The 20,492-nt window shown below is 44.9% G+C and overlaps 1 protein-coding gene across 1 annotated transcript in view; it reads left to right on the top strand.

Moving 5' to 3' along the window:
• The window catches only part of C5PH8orf48 (chromosome 5p C8orf48 homolog), a 445,712-nt gene that overhangs the window by 66,828 nt on the left and 358,392 nt on the right, over positions 1–20,492 (top strand). Inside the window, exon 3 of the mRNA XM_069612536.1 lies at positions 17,241–17,357. Within this exon, the coding sequence (XP_069468637.1) occupies positions 17,241–17,357 (117 nt within the window). The remainder of the gene's footprint in view (positions 1–17,240; positions 17,358–20,492) is intronic.

Genomic DNA, 20,492 nt, shown 5'->3' with positions numbered 1-20,492 from the left:
CCTCGCTGAGAACCTCTCTGGTAACCTCAGGAATCTGGATAAGCTTGGTTCCCTTCTGTCCACTCTGGTACAATTCTCGTGTCCACCTGCCCCACATCGGGCTTGTAATCACTGCACCTTCTATACTCGACTTTGCTAGTTTATTCTGCACTAACCTAGCCTCTGCCTTCTGTGTGTTATCCCCGACTTCCTTCTCCTGCCTTTGCCTACAATGGTGTACTATGATTGCCTGAATCTCTGCCCATTCCCACTACTTTGACCAAAATGTTCAGCACATCCTTTGGGAGTCCGTTCTTTAACATGTGGTAAAATATTGCTATATTCTTATCCTATGGTTCCCCCGTTTCTGGTCTCCACATCTACTGAATTTGGTTTATATATTGTGTTGGGTCTTTGTCCTCTTTCATGGTGCGTACCATAATCAAATGTATGTCCGGTGTGTCGAGTTAAGCTGTCCTTAAAGCAGCCCATACCTGTTGCCCGACAGTCATTAAAATGTGCTCCATCATGATTGTCATTACCCATTTGTACCCCTGTATTAACCGATTTCCTCAAAATATCGTCTGCTTGGTCTCCTAATAATGCAGCAAACAAACTTTCCATACCCACCACCGCTAATGTAATGCCTGCGGTTTGCTTTTCAAGTGCATATATCCACTTGCCTGCTGATTCTGCACCCCATAAACTCTCTACTCTTGGTGTTACCCGTGGTAGTATCTCTTCCCCCTCCCCACCCCCTGCTCCTCATCATTCCCCATTCCTTCTCCTCTGCTACTCGTGCATCTGTATCTGATATAATCGACTCATAATCTAGACTATCAGCACCCTGTGGTCCCGCTTGAGGTCTCTCATCGTCACAGCCATCATCCTTCATTTCAGCGTGGAAATCCTTAATCACGGTACTGCCATTAAAATAAAATATCTCCTGCTCGCTATTCATCTGTACCTATTGGTGCTCTTCACCCTGCTCCCTCTCCTAGCGATACTCACGCAAGCTGTGCCTCTGCCCTTCGAAGCGCTGTTTCTAAGTCGCTCCATGCTCTGTTCTCTGTCTCCACAACTAATGGGTCACCTGTTACATTCACTAGTGAGGGCTGTGGGACGTTTTCATAGGTGGCAGGGGCTCTTTGTTGTTGCAGGGCTACAGGAAGCACATATTCTGGATTAGAATATCCTGCAGCTGCTTGCATGGGGTCACATTCCTGTGGGGGCGGCGGGGCTGTGGGTGTTCCAGGGGCGTCGCAGGGTGTGGGTGTTTATACAAGGTGTGGGGCTAACGCAGGGGGGCGGGGTTACGATTTCTCATTCCTTAGGCTCTTCAGTGACATCTTTTAAATCCTCATCCATCCTCCAAAGATTAAGAGTGCTCTGCCTGTTCTTCAACCTTCTCCCTTTATATTCTGCGGCTAGATACGTATGCATATGGCCCAACACTTCCTTATTATTCGTTCCTTCTTCAGGCTAAGGCTTATACACCCTCCTCTCGTATCAGTGACCCACTCACAATGGTACTTAAATATCTTTTCCCGGTAGAGAGGAAGCGCAGTACACATGTATTCGAGTTGGGTAATATCACTCATAATTACTTACTTCTAGTTATGCACCTATAATAACCTTTTTGTTTCCTAACCATCGATCCAGCGATGCCGATCTACCTCGCCCTACCAATACTGCCCACACTCCCTGTTCCCCCTCCCCTTTTCTCCTCAGCCCACACACTTATTACTCCACACCTCTCGTCACACAACTCAACAACCACCACTTCACATATTCTCATTATGAGGAAGACATTGAGCATATCATAGTGGACCTGATGGCCTCTCCAAGGCGGTCCTTAACCTTCATCCAAAATTATGGGCTCGGCTTCTGAGTACTTTTTATGACAGTAGAACAGTTTTACATGTCACATCATGTATGTACATGTTCTCAAACTGAGGATCCCTCCTTCCGCCCAGCCCCCTCGTCAAACAAACATTAGCGGTTCCTAGTACATTCCTTAACTGTGTCAACTGTCTCTTTTCCTTAAATTGATCACTGTGGCTAAAGTTTGTTCACCAATTCTTCAAGGTCTTGTCCGGGTCTCTCCCCGTGCAGTGTGTGTGTTCCTTTTCAGGGTGTGCTCATCGAGCACTGGGTACCCCCCCTCGTTCACGTCATACTGCTCGTATCCTCATCGAGTATAACCCCTTTCCTCTCCCCCTCCCTTCTTCTTGCTTACTTCTGCCCTTGCTGTAGTGGTCCGTGCTCGCACCGCCTCTAGTGCACGTCCTATCCTCATTTTTGTATGGCCCCTTCCCAATCCACTCTAAACTGATTCAATTCATCATTCACTGTTGCCGTCAGCTTGTCCATTAGGTACATATCTCTAAGTTTCTTCAGCCATTCCTTCTTGTTAGGAACTGAAACACGCTTCCATTCCTGGGCCACCACCACCCTACCCGCCCTGAGCATGGGTTCCAACAATCTGGGGTACCTATGGGCCTCTGAATCTCTCGGGGGTGGAGCCCCAAAAGCATTTGTAGGGGGATCAAGGGGTAGCGTCACACCTGTCGTCTCCGCCATCCACCCAAGAAGGTCCCTCCAGTAAGATTGGATCCGAGGACAGTGCCACCACATATGACCTCTAGAGCGGACCTGGTCACACCCTCTCGGACACAGTGGGGCTCACCCTGCAAACATTCAAGAAATCTTGAGGGGATCTCTGTGCTACCCCTGGAGTATCTTAAAATGATGCTCCATATCTGCCGTAAAGAGGTTTCAATTAAATGCAATTTTATATATGCTCCCCCATGCCTCCTCCATAATTTCCTCCGCAGCTAGCTCATTCCAATACTGTTTAAAGCCCTGCCTGTTCTTCTTATCGCTTGTATTCATAACCTTATATGGAGACCTTTCCCTGTATGCGCCATGTCCAGTGTTTTCTCAAAAGGAGTGAGTGGTCGCCTCACTTTCTCTCCCCATTTACGGTCTGTCAGGATACCTTTCAATTTCAAGTATTAAAATATGCTTGATCCTACCGGTCACAGCGTGACGGGTTGCATCAAGACACAGTATCTAATTCACTTGTTAGATAATGTTTCACAATGCATTCAATTCCAGGCTATTTTGGCCTGTGTAGGTATTGGATTACTCAAGACAAGGCCTTCAATTGGCCCAAACCATTAAGTTCAATCAATCAGTTTTTCAAGTTATAATTAGGAAGACGGATATCAAAAGGAAAAAGCAATTTAACCAAAAAACAATGGTACAAGTATCCATATACATATACAGAAGTAGTTTTCATTAGCACATTGTATCTCATTACATAGTTGTGTTATAGGTCCACACAGCTATATTGTACAAAGTTCTGGACACAATTCTTCAATATATGTGTTCAATCGTATATATTAGGCTCCTACACCGATGTCATGATTGCCAAGGCGTTTCGGATAATAAATCCTTCTTCAGGGCTTTTAGAGCCTACTATTTCTTATACATGTCCAACTTGCGTGTCATGATGTGTACCTGAAAGGTAACCCACAGAGACAGTGCTTTAGAGGAAGTTGTGAGTAACAAATATATCAATAATGGAATATATTGGTAATGTAGGAAGACTGACCTTAAGTATTCCCTGTAACGATATATAGTCCTTGTTGACTGTATTTCATCCTCATACAGTTAGGGGAAAAGTGTATGCTTTCGCTGTTATGTGACTTACAGCTCGGGCGCTGAATATACGAATCATAGACTGGCTGTTGGAATTCCTGGGACTGCGAACCTGCAGAGTCTCGCTGGCCGGTATATGCTCACTGGAGTGGTGTTTCTGACACGTATATGGACAGATGCAACTGTCTAGACTTAGGAATTAAAGGAAACATGAAATTTTATCTAATCTTAAACCTCGGATTGTCATGTGAATATATGAAGCGGAGGGTGTCGGCAACAGTAAGCTTACACTACACGATAGGAGTGTCAAATTACTAACTCCAAAATCATCACACTACCCACGGTGTATGTCCCGTGCCGTTATGCGAAGAAGATGGTCGCTCAAATGGTCACTATGTTACCGATAGCAAGTGACTAGTATTATTCTAAATTTCTTCACTGAGACCGCGTTGTGTGTCAACGCGGCCCCGAGTTTTCAAAAACACTGTAACATTCTATTCAATACAAGGGGCTGCTGTGCTGTCGAACGTCCAGTAAGGGCCTATAACTGTGGGCCCACCGCTCATAACGCAGGTGTTCTTCTACAAGCGCCAAATAAATAAATGCAGCGCTTAACAAATTTGCGACGGTCCCTGATCGACACCAGTCTCTTCAAGGAGGAGAGTGCGGCAACCGTATTGTTAATATGGTTGCTAGGCAACTGCAACGCGTGCGTATAACCTAGTCTAGTCACCATATTGGTGTGGGAGTGTACGCATTACTATGGTAATGTCTATCTCACATAACCAATGCTTGCTACAAGTCCGGAAACAGATATCCGAACCGCTTATTCTGCAAAATGTTATGCTAGCCAATAAGAGTAAAATAATACTTGTGTCAGGAATGCGTCCTCCCTACAGATTGGCTCGTAGTTATTTGACTTAAAAGGGTCCCGCACTGTTAAGGTGCGTGAACTAACAGCCCGATGTCCATGTCGGGGAGCAGGTTACATGAGAAGTAACGGGAAGACAGGGGAGGGGCAAACCGCCGACAGGTATTGACTGGCTGCCCCTACCCTATCTAGATTAAGGGACCAGATGACTGGTATGCCATCAGGATGAGTTTGTCTGTGAATCCTATAGTTAACAGATAAATCTGCAATATAAGTGCAAAGAAATATTAGGTGCTCCAACAGCATGCTGGATTGTGTAGGTAAGTCTTCTCGTTGTAGGATGCGTTTCCCTGTGGGGTATCCAATAGTACAAACTAATTGTCCATGTGGTAACGTGACTAATATGTGATTTTAAGAGTCATAGACACACACCTCAAATTGGCGCATACCACAATTGTAAGGCGAACAGATTAGCTTAAAGTTATTATTAGATAATGGAAGTATCCAGAGATTAGACCATTGTAATGTCCATCACCATTGATCGTCAATCTAACCTTAAGCACTAGTGATATTGGAGAAAGGAAACTCAGCTGCTGCAATACAGTGTGAGGCATACAGTACTGTATCATATATGGTCTCACATCTTAGTTAGCAAGCCCTCCAGGACAATATCCTTGACATTTTCATGAATTAAAAATTTGCATTAAATATTAGGTTACCATACACAGTCTCTAACACCAGATCCACAATTCGTATGGTCAGTAACACAGATTGTCGATTGCAAAAAAATCATGGTGAGTGGCACATATCAACTCAAGTGGCTCAAGGTCAATCCACAAAACCTCTCTTTGTAATAACTTCCTGCTTAGATCACCTCCTCTACTTCCCAAAGTTACCTTTTCTAAAATCACACATTTCAACTGGGCCACTGTCTGTCTCGCTTCTAAAAAATGCGTTTCTACAGGGGATTTAAGGTTCTTTGGGCCTCATCACGAATTTTACGGTAACCCTTAAATACGGCAGTAACGCTATTACCGCCGCATTTAAGGGTCCACCAAATCACAACCCTGGCGGATTCCCCCCCCAGCTCTGAGCTGGGGGCAAATCCGCCGCAATTTTGCCGATTTTCAACGCTATTGCCGTCTCCGGGAAACCCAGCGGCGGCAATAGCATGAAAATTCCCCATTGGGCCCAATGGGGAATGGGAACTTACCGTTCCGCCAAACTTGTGATCCAGCGCTAATAGCGCCAGCGTGTTGGCGGTAGGGCTAATAGCCCGGGAGGTGATACCGCCGGGGTTAGCGCCCAACGCGTGTTGAGGCCCTCTTTGTGCGTATATTTGATTTATGTTCCGCCCCACAGAGTTTTGCTTTTCTTGTCGTAATACCAACATAGTAGTATCCACAAGGGCATTTTATTGCGTAAACCAAATTTTTAGAGTCACAAGTACATGAGTGCTTCACTGAAATTGCTTTTCGAGAGTGAGGATGTGTAATTTTATTTCCTGTAATAATACCACAGTGCTGGCAATTGTGGCACGGTTGTGTCCCTCTGTGTTTATTATTGCTGGCTGTTCATGATTGCATCTCTGCTTTAACAAGACTGTTTCATATGGCTTTACTATTGCAATAGTTAAAAGTCGGCAGTTGCCTAAAAGGTGGTTGCATTGTCGGATCCATCTGCAGCATAGGCCAATTTTTCTTAATAATTCCCTTGCTCTTATGGCTCTGGAGTGAGTGTGTTGTCACATAGACTAGTGACTGTCCTTCCTTTGAGCGGGTTTAGGTGTTAACGGAGTGTCTCTTTCGATGGTATCCACTTTTGCAGCGATATTGGAAATAAGAGTGGAATTGTAGTCTCTCTCATGGAATTTAGTTCGTAATACACTCAAACTGTGTTCTGTACTCATCAGTTTCCGAGATATTCCGCCTATAATGGCGGAACTGACTTAAAGGTACACTCTAAATGGTACGCTTTGGATGAAAACTCGTAGCCTATAACAAGCTATTCCGATCTGTGGTCTTAGTTTAGATCCTTGTTGCTAAATTGCTGTCTTTAATGTAAACCTCTACATCCAAAACATGTATGTTTGTTCTACTGACGGTGTTGGTAAACTTATTCCGTGGCTGCATGTTGTTCATTATGTCAAAGAAGTTTTGTAGCTCGTCCTCGGGGGCCAGACCAAATTCCGAACACATCATCAATATATCTGACAAAGATTGGTAGATGTTGTGTCCATCTTGGTGATGTCCGTACATGCTCCAGATAGAACATGTAAGTATTGGCGAATGTGGGGGCCATCGCCACACCCATGCTTGTTCCTGATAACTGTAAGTAATATTTATCCTGAAATCTGAAGAAATTGTTCATCAGAACCAGTTTCAGAAGTGTATGAAGACTGTCTCCCTCACAATCTGGTGAGCGTAGTAGTAATCCTTCAACTGCTACCAATCCCGCCTCACGTGCAATGTTAGTGTAGAGGGAGGTTACGTCCATTGTGAAGAGAATACCCCTTCCTTCTACAAATTGGACATCCTTGAGCATGCATAAAAGTGCATTGTGTCTTTAATGTAGATCTCCGTCTTCTGGATCAGCAGTTGTAGCACTCTGTCGAGATATTTCGCTAGGGGTTCCAGGATGCCGTCTGTGGCTGCTATGAGCAGACGCCCTGGTGATTTGACAAGTCTTGTGAATTTTGGGAAGGATATATAGGACTGGAGTGATGGGATGTTTGTTCTCAAGAAACTTGCGTGTTTTGTCTGAGGACTCCTCTGTCCAACGCCTCATCCAGAACTTCCTGAATCAGCGCACGGATACGGTCCATTGGATTGAATTGGATTTTTCTATAGGTCTCTGGGTCTGCCAGCTGTTGTCTGACCCAATTTCCTCAAGATAGTCTGCTTTATCCATTAGGACCAGTGCCCCTCCCTTGTCGACAGGTTTAAAAATGATATCCTCGTTGTCGAGTAGATTTCATAGAACTTGTCTATCACTGTTAAAGAAGTTACTGTTTCTCTTTGGTTTAAACGTCAATATCTTGAAGTCTTCCAGTACCCTTTTTTTCAAACACTGTTAGAACATGGTTTTGAACGGGTGGGATAAAGGTACTCTTTCGGACCATCTCCAGATGCTCAGATGGTTCTTCTTCCTCTGCAGTGTCCATCTCTAACGAGTTGAAGAAAACCTTCAATTTTAATGTTCTCATTAATTTGAAAAAATCTATTTTTCCTCTTAAGAGATTACTGCAATGCTCTGGTACAAATGACAACCCCTTTCCCAGTATCGCTAGTTATAATCAGGAGAGGGTATAGGAGGAGATGTTGACTACTAAGTCTTATTGTTGATTGGCTTCTTTCTTGGAGGATTTTTTCTTTTTTCCCCTTCTGGTGGGGCCTTTTCTAAAAAAAAAACACCTGTGCCTGCTTCCACCTCAATTTCTGGGCCAGGTGCGGTGTCTCCGACCGTAATAGATCCTGCTGCTGTATCTAACTCAGCGCTTGAGACCGTCCCCCATGACCTCTGACACTGCCCTGTAGTCTACAAATTCTCCCTCTCGGAACAGCTGTCCCACTCTCTCCAACCCTCTATCTGACCATATTTGGGTGTTGCAGAAGCCCCTGCCCCTCAATCCTATGTCTGGGCCCCAAACTGAAGACATCGGGGTGGGCCATACGGACAGATTCTGTCTGTTTTCCCTCCCTCCACAGGGACCATCCCAGGGTGGGATGATTTTTTAATCTGCTCTGTATTTCTTCCTGGGGGGCCCATAAGAAGTCCCTCACTTTGGCCGGGTGTGCATCGAGATCTTCGAGATACGCCCAATAGGTCCCCAGGTCATCTCGCATATGCTCCAACAGCACTCTAACTTGGGCTACTTTATAGTAGAGCGGGAAGTCCGGGAGGACAAAACCTCCCTCCTCCCTAGGCAGGGTGAGGGTAGATCGCTTGGTCATTGTCGTGTTGTTCTGCGATACGAACCTCTGTACACAGGCTTGGAGCTCCCTAAAGATTGATTCAGTTACCTTTATGGAGAGGACCAAGAACAGGTATAAAAGCCCCGGGAGGATATTCATTTTCACTGCGGTCATGTGTCCATACCAAGATATTATCATACTACCCCATCGGCCACCATGAGGGGATCCAACTAAGCCATTGCCAGCAATTCTAGTTCTCTAGGAAGTTGTACCCCCCAGGTACGTGGTCGCAAATCTTTCAACCTTGACCCCTAGCAGTCGGTTCACTGGGTCTAGATCGGGATCGACTGCACGAAGTGGCATCAGCATTGATTTAGACTTATTCATTTGTAGACCTGAAAAGGCTCCAAAAGCCTCGATGAGCGAAAACAGTGCCGGGAGTAAGACTGACACATCTACCAGGTATCCCAGGATATCGTCTGCGGATAGGGAATGTTTAAATTTGACCCCCCCCTCAGAATCCCCTTTATTCTCAGATAGTTTCTCACCGCTATCGCTAGGGGCTCCATTGTAAAGGTGTACAATAAGGGAGAATGTGGACACCCTTGTCTCGTACCTCTTGTAAGTCAGAGCGGGGCTGTCATCTCCCCATTCACCTGTATTCTTGCGGTCGGCACCTTTTTCAAAGCCGCCACCCTTCTCATGTTTTCCCCGAATCCCATTTTCTCTACGAGGATGGTCATGTACCTCCACTCCACCCTATCAAAAGCCTTTAAATCCGAATAGGCCATCAACAATCTGGCCAATGAAACTGACAGGTTTAAAGATATTTTGGGATTATTTCTTGAAACATAGAGTTAGTGTGTCTCATATGAACCATTAATAATATGTGTGCACTTTCTTCCTCTCCTCTTTTTCTTCTCTTCTTTTTCTTCTTCCTTTGCTTTATTGTTAAGTTCCTTTTAGAAAGTTCATATTTAATTATCAAGTTTGTTTGTTCATCTGCACTTCTGCTTTAATTGTACGAATTTACTGTTGTCATGTATCATCTGTTTGTGATACATAAAATAAAAAGTTGAATCAGAAAAAAAAATGCCTTCTCTGAGTCAAGTGACAGCAGGCAGGCGTCAAGATTGGATTCTCGTGCATAGTGCATCAGGTTGATTGTCTTTCGGATGTTACCCGACCCCTGACACCCTTTAAGAAAGCCGACCTGGTCGCCGTAGACCAGGGAGGGCATGAATCCCTCCAACCTCCTGCTCAACACTTTCGCCAGGATCTTGACATCTGTGTTCAGTAAGGAGATTGGGCGGTAGGATGAACATTGTGTCGGGTCCTTACCCTCCTTTGGGAGAACCACTATTAAGGCTCCCGTCATTGTCCCTGGCAAGATCTCTCCCTTCAGGACTGCATTCACAAGCCTAGATAAGTGGGAGGCCAGGGTGGATCGGTACGATTTAAAAAAAAAAAACATCACAGAGAACCCGTCCTCCCCCTGCATCGTACCTCCCTTCATTGATTTAATTGCTTGGACAATTTTCGGCCTCCGTCACCGGGATCTCTAATTCCGCGGATACATCCTTGGGCAATCCTGGTATGGGGGGCTGTGCTAGAAAGTGCTAGAGGTCCAACCTCTCCATTTTCATGAAGATCAAAATATTCTAGTATGCTATCCAGTACCATTTGGGCTATTTCCCTATCTTTCAAGAGTGTATCAATACATTTTCATATCCTTCTTCGCCTGCACACCCTACCCCCTCTCAGTGTAACCCGCCCCATGTCATGGTCCTACCAAGGGACAGGGTCAACCCGTGGGTCTTTTATATATCTTTTATATATCCAGATAGGGGGCTCTCCACTAGGATGTAGTCAATCTTTGAAAATGTTTCTTGGACTTTCGAGTAGTACGTGAAGGGGGAGTCCCCCGGAGACGTGCCCAGCTCTGAATTGATGTTAGTAAAGTTTTGTGACGTAGGTTCATCTAGTGTATGGGTTTTACATTCATCCTTTTCCTATCCCTCATGGGACCCAAGACCATGTTTAAATTTCCTCCCACTATGAGGGTGCCCCCCAAAAACAATCTAAACCTATCCCTGGTTTTCTCCCAAAAGGGGACCTGACCTTTGTTCGGGATGTAAATCACTCCCAGCATGAGGGGGTTCCTCTGCAGATCGCTTTTGATGACCAAGTATCGGTTCTCCGGGTCCCTGATCCTCACCTCCGTTCTAAAGTCCAGATTATTGGCCATGATAATTGCTACACCCCTTTTCTTGGCCTTATATGAGGCTTGATGTATGCCTCCTATCCCACCTCCCCAGATGATAGGTTCCTTCCCCAGCACCCACTGTGTTTTTTGGAATAAAAGCGAATTCACCTTGGCACGTTTGAATTCTCTAGCCAGGAGGGACCTCTTTGTGGGTGAATTAATTCCCCTAGTGTTCAGTGAGCCCAACTCCAGGACAGGTAATGTGTCAGCTATTGGGCTTCCGGACGCCTCCTGCGTCCTGCCATCAATGCTGGCTCTGTCGGCTTTCCTCTGTTGCCCCTCAACCAGGGGCTTCTGTATGCTAGAATCCACAAACACCCCACCCCCCATCTGCTCCCTCTAAACCCAGTAAGATTCCCCCCCTCCTTCCTGCAGGGAGCCCGATCCCATCTTCGCCCCCGCTACCACTGTAACCATCTCACTCGTCTCCTTGCCCTGCTGCCCCCCAGTGACCCCCCCTCACCGCCCGTCGCCCAGCCAGTCAATTCGACCATTCCTGGTACTTGACTGGACCACCAGGTATGCCCGGTTCCCCCGGGACTATTGTCGCAAAAAGCTCCTAGATTGAGCCCTCCAGTGAACCCCCACATTTTTTAAAGCTTCCCCCCTCCCTCCACAATTACCCAGGTTGTATCCCCCAGGATCAATTAACAACACGCGCCCCCCCCCCCACCTTAATGTCGACCAGGGCGTGGTGTTACTGGCTTTGGAGATAATGATGCCAGATTTCTTGAGCTGCGGCCAGTGTAAACATTCCCCCGCAGCACCATCAGGGGCCATCGTTGTGCGCAGGGATGTTCAAAATTTTAAACTTTATCGAGCCCTGGTTCCTGTTTCCCGACTCTCGACTCTACTCTCCTTTCCCGCTTCTTCCTCTTGCGGCTTCCCCGGTGGGCTGTCTCTGGTCGTCTGTGGTTTCGACATAGTATCTGATTGCCCCTCTGATCTCCTCCTTTATGACCAGTCTAGACTGTTGGCCCTTATACTCAAATGACAGTGAAAAAGGTAACCCCAACAGTATCGAATTCCTTTCTCGCACAAGCATTGTCAGTTGGGCCACACATCCTCCTCCTGGGCAAGGTGAATGTGGAAAGGTCCTGGAAAATTGTTATTATATGTGATGGAGGCAGCTTTCCTAGCTTCCTCCAATATTTTCCCTTTCTCTGCGTAATAGTAGAAGCAAACCAGGACTAAGCGGGGTCCTCCTGCATGGCCCCACGCCCTATGCGTTCTGTCGATGGTGAGATTGTTCGTTGCTTCGCCGGATACTGGTTAGCCTTCATACCCTGCAGCCTGTCCTCCATCGCGTCCACCTTGTGGTCCATCTTACCTAATCTGTGGCCTATGTCAGCCCACATTTTATTTTCCTGCAATATGGCAGCTATATCGGATCTATGTGTTTATTACGACCCCCAGAAGTCCAACGGGCGAAAATGGCGACTTGTTTTTATTTTTTACAACACCTACATATGCGGGGTAGACCCCCTCAACTTCCCCATACTAATATTCTATCCCATACCCCCCCACCCACATATATGGTTTAAGGGGGGGTTAAAATTCTGAGGACGTCATTTTGGTCTATTTCTGCTATATCCTCCTTTGTAGACATGGAATCCTCTGCTTGGGCTGCCATTCCATGGGGGGTGGGGGGTTGTGTGACCCTGGCTTCCCACAGTGTCCCTGAATCAGAATTCCTGAAGTGCCTCTCTCCAGTTCATTCAGGCAATACCTGTGTGTGGCAGGTGTTCTTCATCTGCGGGTGGGCTAAGCATCCACCTCACCCTGGGGGGTTTGGTGCTGCTCATCCACTCTAGGTCTTGCGCCGCTCTAGGGAGTGGGCTCTGCGTTTGGGCCTACCCCTCCTTCTCGCCACTGCTCTTCAACATATTACTGATGCCTCTAATCAAGGTCATTAAAAAACACGGCCTCACTTGCTATAACTATGCTGATACCACACAGATTGTCTATAAAATACAAGACACACAGGACGGAAAGGCAACATTAGAATAATGCATACAAGAACTCAAGTAACAGCCTCAAACTCAGCCCGGACAAAACCAAAATGATGATCGTACCCAAAAACGAGGAAACCAATCACTACATACCATGGCTGACAGAAATGAGAAAAGTACCCATTCCGATAATGATCGTAAAGAACCCGTGAGTCTTAATGGACAACGAACTAACACTGCAGGCAGAAGTAAACGCTATAATCAAGAAACGTTTCTTCCTCCTGCACGTAGTAAAATTGATCTTACCATTCCTCTCTTTCACGCACAAAACACTCCCCATCATCACAATCATGTCCAGAGTAGGCTTCGCCAACAGCCTATACCTAGGAATGCCAGAACGACTATTAAACGAATCCAGCCCATCCAAAACACTACAGCAAGACTACTGCTCAAACTACTGTGAAGAGAACACATTACCCCAGCGCTGAAACCGCTACACTGGCTACCAATAAAGCAGCGAATAAAGTTCTAAACGATATGCATAACACACAATGCAATCCATAACAAGGAGTAGAGCTCCTAAAGGAGAAAATAAGTCTACCATCCCACAAGACCACTAAGATCAAGCAACGACATACGACTAGAACCAAAACCTTCGGGGGATCTTCATTCTCTCCCCTGGCAGCAATATCCTGGAGTCACCTACCCAAAAAAATACACAACACAAAGGATCATCTGAAATTCGGAAAACTGCTAAAAACCTGGCTTTTTTTCTCCAGAAACTGGATGAAATGACTATGAAAGATTAGAACCCTTCGGGAACAAGCTATCACGGGAAGAAACCATAACCCTAAATCAATTCCTGACCTAACCATAAGCTGGAGGCACCCCCCCTCCTCCCGTCTACCCAACCCACATAACGTTAATCCACAGAAAAACCTAGGTAGGTTAAATCCCTGCACGGGCACAAAGATGCAAGGGTGTAGAAGTAAAAGAAGGAGAGAGGGGAGAGAAGAAGAAAGACAAACAAATACAAAAAACACCTAACACAACTCTCAAGTTTCCTCATACAACTGTCATACAGAAAACCAGACAACCGCCTCTCTGCACAGCAACCCACACGCACTTCACCACATTGCAACAACAGACTAACAACACATAACAAAGCACAACAGCACATGGGAGTTTGCACAGACCTGAAAACCGAACTGAAGCTGCCAACACAATATCACAATTTCTCTTTTCTATTCCCAACTACACCCTACTAACGCCCCACCACCACCCTTTTTTTCCACAATCTCCTTTTCAGATGCGCTGGGCGCCTGAGGACCACTTCGGTGGTGATGGTGCGCAGTACAAAAACCTTTAACATTAGTAGGGTTACACGCTGAAATCTTAGTGTAGTTGCACCCCTGATTGACATTATGTAGGTTTTTGCCCAGCATTCATCATTTGTCAGCAATTGCTTATCCCATGAAATATCCTTGTGCTTTTATTCACTTCCCAAGATAGCATTGTGACCCTATAGCAGCTTTTGCCACCAAACTCGCATCCCACCGTTTCCAGGCATTGCTATCTAAAGTCCAGGTTCTAATAATGTTTGCAGAAATTTCAGTCTAATTCTTTTGTACTCATTCGATTACCAGAGATTGTCATTAAAAGTCAAGATACTTCATCATTTACCAGGTAATGGGATGCTAGAGTACAAAGTCAAAAAATGCAATTGAGGGTGCAGCGCAGCTCTTCACTTTATGCTATAACCCTGCCTCCTGTTCTCCCATTGTTGGGAGCAGGCATTCTTTGATGTGTGTGTTCCTTTTCAATGCATTACTTTGAATGTAGGTTGCTATGGACAGCAGTGAATGTTTGGTTTATAGTACTTGGCCCTTTCAATCTCCTCAGCCTTCTTCCTTGTACATGACAACAGATGGCCATTGCTTGCTCTCCCACCAAACAGCCACAACAGAAAAAGGAAGAAATAGGCGTACCACACTACTTACCATATGTCTTCTGCTCAGTTAGTCTTCATATGGTGTCTGTTGGGTTATGGATAATAATTAAAAACGATTATTTTGGCTGTTTCCAGTCTCTTGGATTGTAGTGATGAAGCAACGTATATAGATTAAAGAAGAGTTCTTTAATTTAGTTGATAATCTCAGTGATAGCACCTCGGATGAGGTTTCAAATACAAGGATATTCTGGTTCTCTCACCACGTTAAGGATTGCTGGATGTGGTTAGCAGCCTGAAACTCCTACCTATACTATCACAGGGATTTGCTTAATTTTTTACATTTCAACATGTTGGACATTCCACCATTATGGTGAAGATTGTAAGTAGAGACAATCTGCCAAGCAGTTGCAAATGATTTTGGTGTAGTCGGATGTGGGCAGAAAGAATGTCCAGTTATCCACCTTCATTGTCTCAATCATTAGTGTAACGCTCACCTGACTCCCACGGAGGCGCTGGTCTAGTCTGGGTTGCTGTGGCCTCTTCGAGCATGATGCGCAGAACTCGGAACACCGACTGAACTGGACCCTCAAATCTTGCTTGTCTGGCCCGAAGGAATATCCTTCTTATGGTTTGAAAGGATGAACTCTCCATCCTGCTTCTGGTGCAGGGGCGTGTGTTTGTCCAGTTACTTCACTGGTTTTCAGAATGGCGCTGGCAAAATCCACTTGACTTTTCTGAGCGGAACGCCGTAAGTATGAAGATTACAAAAGTTCAAGTGTTGAGCCTCCTTTTCTGTTGCCTTCCTAACCTGTGATCTGTCCTTTATTTCAGGTGCAGAATGAAGGCGATGCGTTGAGGGATTGACTTGCCGATGGTAAACTCAGGTGAGTTAGCGATGGGGGCGACCCCTCTTAATGTCTTTATATTCCTCCAGTAATGTCTTTTGTCCTTTCCCCATAGGGGACGGGGTGCGGTACCTGCCAACGAAGTGGTGCCGACCCGAAATGAGGAATGATCCACCAACAGAAAACCGGTAAGTGTTATGGCGGAAAATTAGGCTTTCCTCATATGTTCCTTCTGCTCACCTTTTGTCTCTTCTTCTCTCCCCTAGGCGCAGAGATGTGGCGACCGGTGCAGACAGTCGCCGTGGAGCCAGAAGAACTCCCGAGGACAGGTGAGTGAAGCGCGGCGCTGCAGCGAGCAACGCAATGCTTTTAAATGAAAGTCTTTTCTCATGAACGCTGGCGTGAAGGTTCCGGATGCAGGTAAGAAGTTTGATAAAATTCTTGGTTTTCACCTTTCTCTTCTCTTCTTTCCTTACAGGTTTTCCAGGATCGAGGCGGGCGTGGCTGGAGACCAGATGCAGGAGCAGACACGGTGAGCGTTCAGCTGTTTGGATGCAGAACAACGCGAAGCGTGAGCTACTGTCTGGGTGTGGCTTAAATAGCCCCCAAAGTAGTTCCAGGTAAGTATCCTTCCCTGGCCACGCCCGAGTGGCAAAATAGTCCCAATGAAAAAATAGTCCCTTTCACGTCTCAGGGAGGCCTGAATCTTGCAGCATGGTCTGCATCAGGTAAGTGCACAAAACACCTTCCTTTTATGAGCCTGGTGCTTATGGCGCCAGGACAGAGTCGAAAGAGCCCCTATAAGGGGCCGCTGGGCTTTTACCCGGGGGCGTGATGCCTGCTCCCGGGGGTGCTGGGCCTGGCCTGGTGCTCCGGGGGTAGGCATCATGACAATTGGGGAGGGCAGATTTCCGATCACATCTGCCGGCACCAGAATAATTTGCAACTTCTTGACAAGTTGTCTCTACTATCTTCCGAAGAACTATAACCACATATGAGATTGGTGGTCTTGCCTGATCTTTCACAATATATCTTCTCTACTCCTGCTGAAGTTGTAATACAACTGTGAAACACGTGTTGAGGAATTTGTGCTTGATTTGTAACATAATTGTGGAAAGGATAGGAATGTATGTTCTATCTGAAAAATTGGGTTGTGAAAAACATATGGGACCACTGTGACATAAAAGATAACTAATGCCAGTGAAAGACTCTAGCAGCATTTGCAACTAGCGCAAGATACACATCTTCTCTTTCGTATATACTGACTATGTAAAACAGACAGCAATGAGATTGCTCCAGCTATCAATATGCCATTTGTACAGTGCCTCTTCATGAAGCACTTACATTTTTAAATACATAAATACAAAAGCTAGTTATTTGTATAGTTGAACCGTAGCTAGAAAGCAGGTGAGTGTTGTGCAGGTAGAGAAAGATTGTGTAAAACCTTTGGCTTGAAGAATGGATTGCTGCCATCTGAGAAGGATACATTCTAAACAAAATGGCAGAAACCTGAACAGGCACATTAAATGGTTTGTCCAAAATCATAGATCAGATTACCTCTAGAAACTGTACTCTGCCATTCGTTGCAGGAAAACAGTTCTTTATTGTGGCACTAAAATAAAATGGACACGTTTGAGCTTCATTCCTCAGTCATACAAGACTTGCAAGCGCGTTTAGCATATAAAGCTGTCTAGTTCCCAGGTTTGCGTCCACCTATTCTGCGTTGCTCTCATTGACTTTTGTCACCTTTGCATGGAATGTACGTGAGCTGACGAGTGCTTTATGTCCTCTTGTAGTTGAACAGAATGTCGAAACCACATTCCTTGAAAAAGAAAGGATCAATAAATGGATTACAACACTGCAAGATAAAACAGAGAAGAGACAGCCAAAGGAAGTTGTCAAGCCCTTAACAGGTAAGTGGAACTCCTTTTTGCATTCTTTTTTTTTAAAGGAGCTGCCTCCTCTGTGCACTTTTGCTGTCTTGCCATAAGTCCCAGTCATTTGTCTCTATTTTATTTGCATTCGACATTGAGAAAAATACTTCTTGGGGACCTTTCAACCATAGCAACTATCCCTTTCCTGACCAATTAAGAACAGTTTGGAAAATTGGATTTATTCTCACTATGATTTCTATTCTTTGCCTACATATGTATAATGTGCTTTAAGACACTGCACTCCGTGCACTAGCAATGCATTATTTACAAATCAAGCTGATTGGCAGGTGCGGCATTCCATCTACCTGGCAAGTGCCGAAGCGAACACTGCCTCCCCTGTACAGTCTTTTAAATATCTGCAATGGAATTTGATATTCTGACAACTGCTATGTGAAATCTTTCAGAGAAACTGGATCTTTTGCACAACATAATCAACAAATCGAACACTGTCCAGGACCAATATTTTTATTCTTAGTTTTGCTGATAGTCTTATCTTCCTCCAAGCTCACTCTTTGAATTGCTAAAATATTCGTTCTGAGCCTGCAATTCTAGTGTAGCTAGATAGCTGTAAGCTGACACAGAAATGGATATACTTCTCCTACCCCCTCCAAGTATGTTACTGCCACCCAGAATCCAGCAGCTAGTGTTCAAATCCTGCAGAATGTACAGTGAACAGATGCAACATGTGAAATGTACCTAAGAATCCCATGGAAGTCAGTTACAGCCAAAGCACCCAGCGTGCATAGCGGTTCTCTTCTATTTATTGCATCAGATTAAGCTTGGGCCTTTTTCAGAACCTCACCAGTGAATCTTCTGATTGAGGTTTCTACTCCACGTTCTTGCTCATTGCTGCTATATCTAGAATTGTGTGATGCACTACACCATATTGACCTACTAACAACTGTTGTGGTCAGGAAGGGACCCCATCATTATGAGGGGTTCATGTTGCGCACGCCATATTGAGGACTGGGGGTGCGACAAACTGAATGTGAGTGCTACTTTATGTTCACAACTGATGCATATTAGCTTGCATGTGTGCAGAAAGATAAAGTATTAAAGCCACCGAATGTAAAAACATGAATGCACATTGATATAAATACATGTGGAATTAATGAATCTCAATATAAGTGGCCTTTTCACAATGAATCAGAATATGGTGGTTAGGGCTCTCTTGCAAAATGCACTTTGACTTCTAAACAGGTTTTCAGACGGCAGAAAGCAGGTGAATGAGTGACTTCAGCCTTTGCCGTCAGCAGCTGAAGAAGTAGTCTTAAGTTTTTATGGTCTGATAAGTCTCGTAGTTAGTAGATATAATCCCCTGAAGTTTCTGAATTTAAGCAGGGGAGTTTCGTTATTTCTTTTGGTCAGTAGTAAATCACGGGGTAAGCTGGTGCTTAAAGCTATTTAGGAGTTTCAATTGTGTGATAAAGTGAGGTTTTTTTATATTGGAACAGTGACCTGGGAAATGAGATGGCATAATGAACGAGGAGAAATAATTCACCCAGCCTCCTCATATTGCGGGAAATGTTAATGCGAGCCATGTGCAAATCAAGAGTTTGGGTTTAAATGGCTTAGGCCAGTTATTACAAGTAATGAATTATGTTTTCAATACCAGTGCTTCACCATGTGTTGTCATTATGACCTACTATGGATGAATCATAAGAAGAGGTGTGTTTAAAATATAATCTGAAGATAATTATTGAGATAAATCTGGGTAATGAAAATGTAGGAATTGGGAAAACATCCATTGAAGTATGTGGAAACCTCCTTTCCCCCTAGAAACTTTAATACAAGCATGAATGGAAAGCTTTTCCACATGCTTTGAGGTGGGGATGTGGTCACCTATCTGCCCTATTGCAACACAAAACCTACACATGTTTTGCATGCAGACGTTAGATCTTTTGGGTCATAAGTGATAGATGTCTAAGGCTTTGGAGAGAAACACAGCCCTACAATACGTTATGAGCAACCGACTGCAGCATTGCAACAGACTTTCACATTGAATACAGAAATTAGAATTATTAATACTCAGTTAATGAGTAACTGCTTTCTTAAGTGTGTCAGGCCTTCCCCTTGTAGCCCTCTCAATGACTGTATGACAGTGTTTTACTTGACAGTTGGCCCTCCACCTATATGCTTAGCCACTAACAATTTAGGACTGAGATGTGGCCGTATATTTGGCTTCACCATTGTCTCCAAAGAAAGGGGGAATGCAATTGACTTGGTCACTAACTTTGGGAACAGCTCCATCTTCAACAACTAGTAAAGGCTTTTGGACTGAGTGAGAGAAGACACTTATAAGGCACAGCTCAAACAGAGTGAGCTATCTGGAGCTGCCAGACATCTCCACCTGCAGGCCATAAAGAGAGCACGACATACATCAAGGAAGCTTTTGGATTTCTATGCAAGATGGACATCTCATCATTTGTCTAATACATGCTGTTTCTACCTTCTTCCAACCCTATCCTCCCTAAAGCCCCTGACCGTGCTCAAAATACCTATATTGGCTCATCCTTATTACTTAGTCTGAATGGTCCTTCCCAGTACACAAATTGATGGGCTACAAGCACAGTACAGTGAGCTGATAAAAACAGTCGCTAGAGACTATCTGAAAATCAGTTACTGAAACAGAACTTTGCCAGAAGCAAACACTTACAGAGAAGGTAGCCTTTCTCCTGGAATTAAGCTATTGTAGTGCTATGGTCAGTTAGGCTTAGTTTTGATGGAGGACCGATTCTGGCTTTCACTGATGACATTCACTGATGACTGACAAGCACCTTAGTAAGTTTTGTTAGATAGGCACCCTCTATAGGTTAGGGAAAAATAGGCCTTTTCCCCTTTCTTTAATAAAGCTCCTACTGATATGATATATGATATGATTGGTTATTTATAACGCGCTTAATACCAAGAGGCTTCTAAGCACGGACCCGGGGATCGAACCTGTGTTGCTCCGTGTCGTCTTGCTTCCAAGGTGAGCACGTTACCCCCGAGTTATCCTCCTGAGTCTGAAATGGCTACTGAAATGGCTAATCAGAAACCATGTCCTCCTTCTGTCCCGCCACAGAGGCGTGAACACATTTGGAGGTAGGACATGAGCAGAGTGATGGGGGGGGG

Source organism: Ambystoma mexicanum, chromosome 5p (genome assembly GCF_040938575.1).
Source record: "Ambystoma mexicanum isolate Mex_15411 chromosome 5p, UKY_AmexF1_1, whole genome shotgun sequence".
Lineage (NCBI taxonomy): Eukaryota > Metazoa > Chordata > Amphibia > Caudata > Ambystomatidae > Ambystoma > Ambystoma mexicanum.
This window is presented reverse-complemented; position numbering and strand designations above follow the sequence as displayed.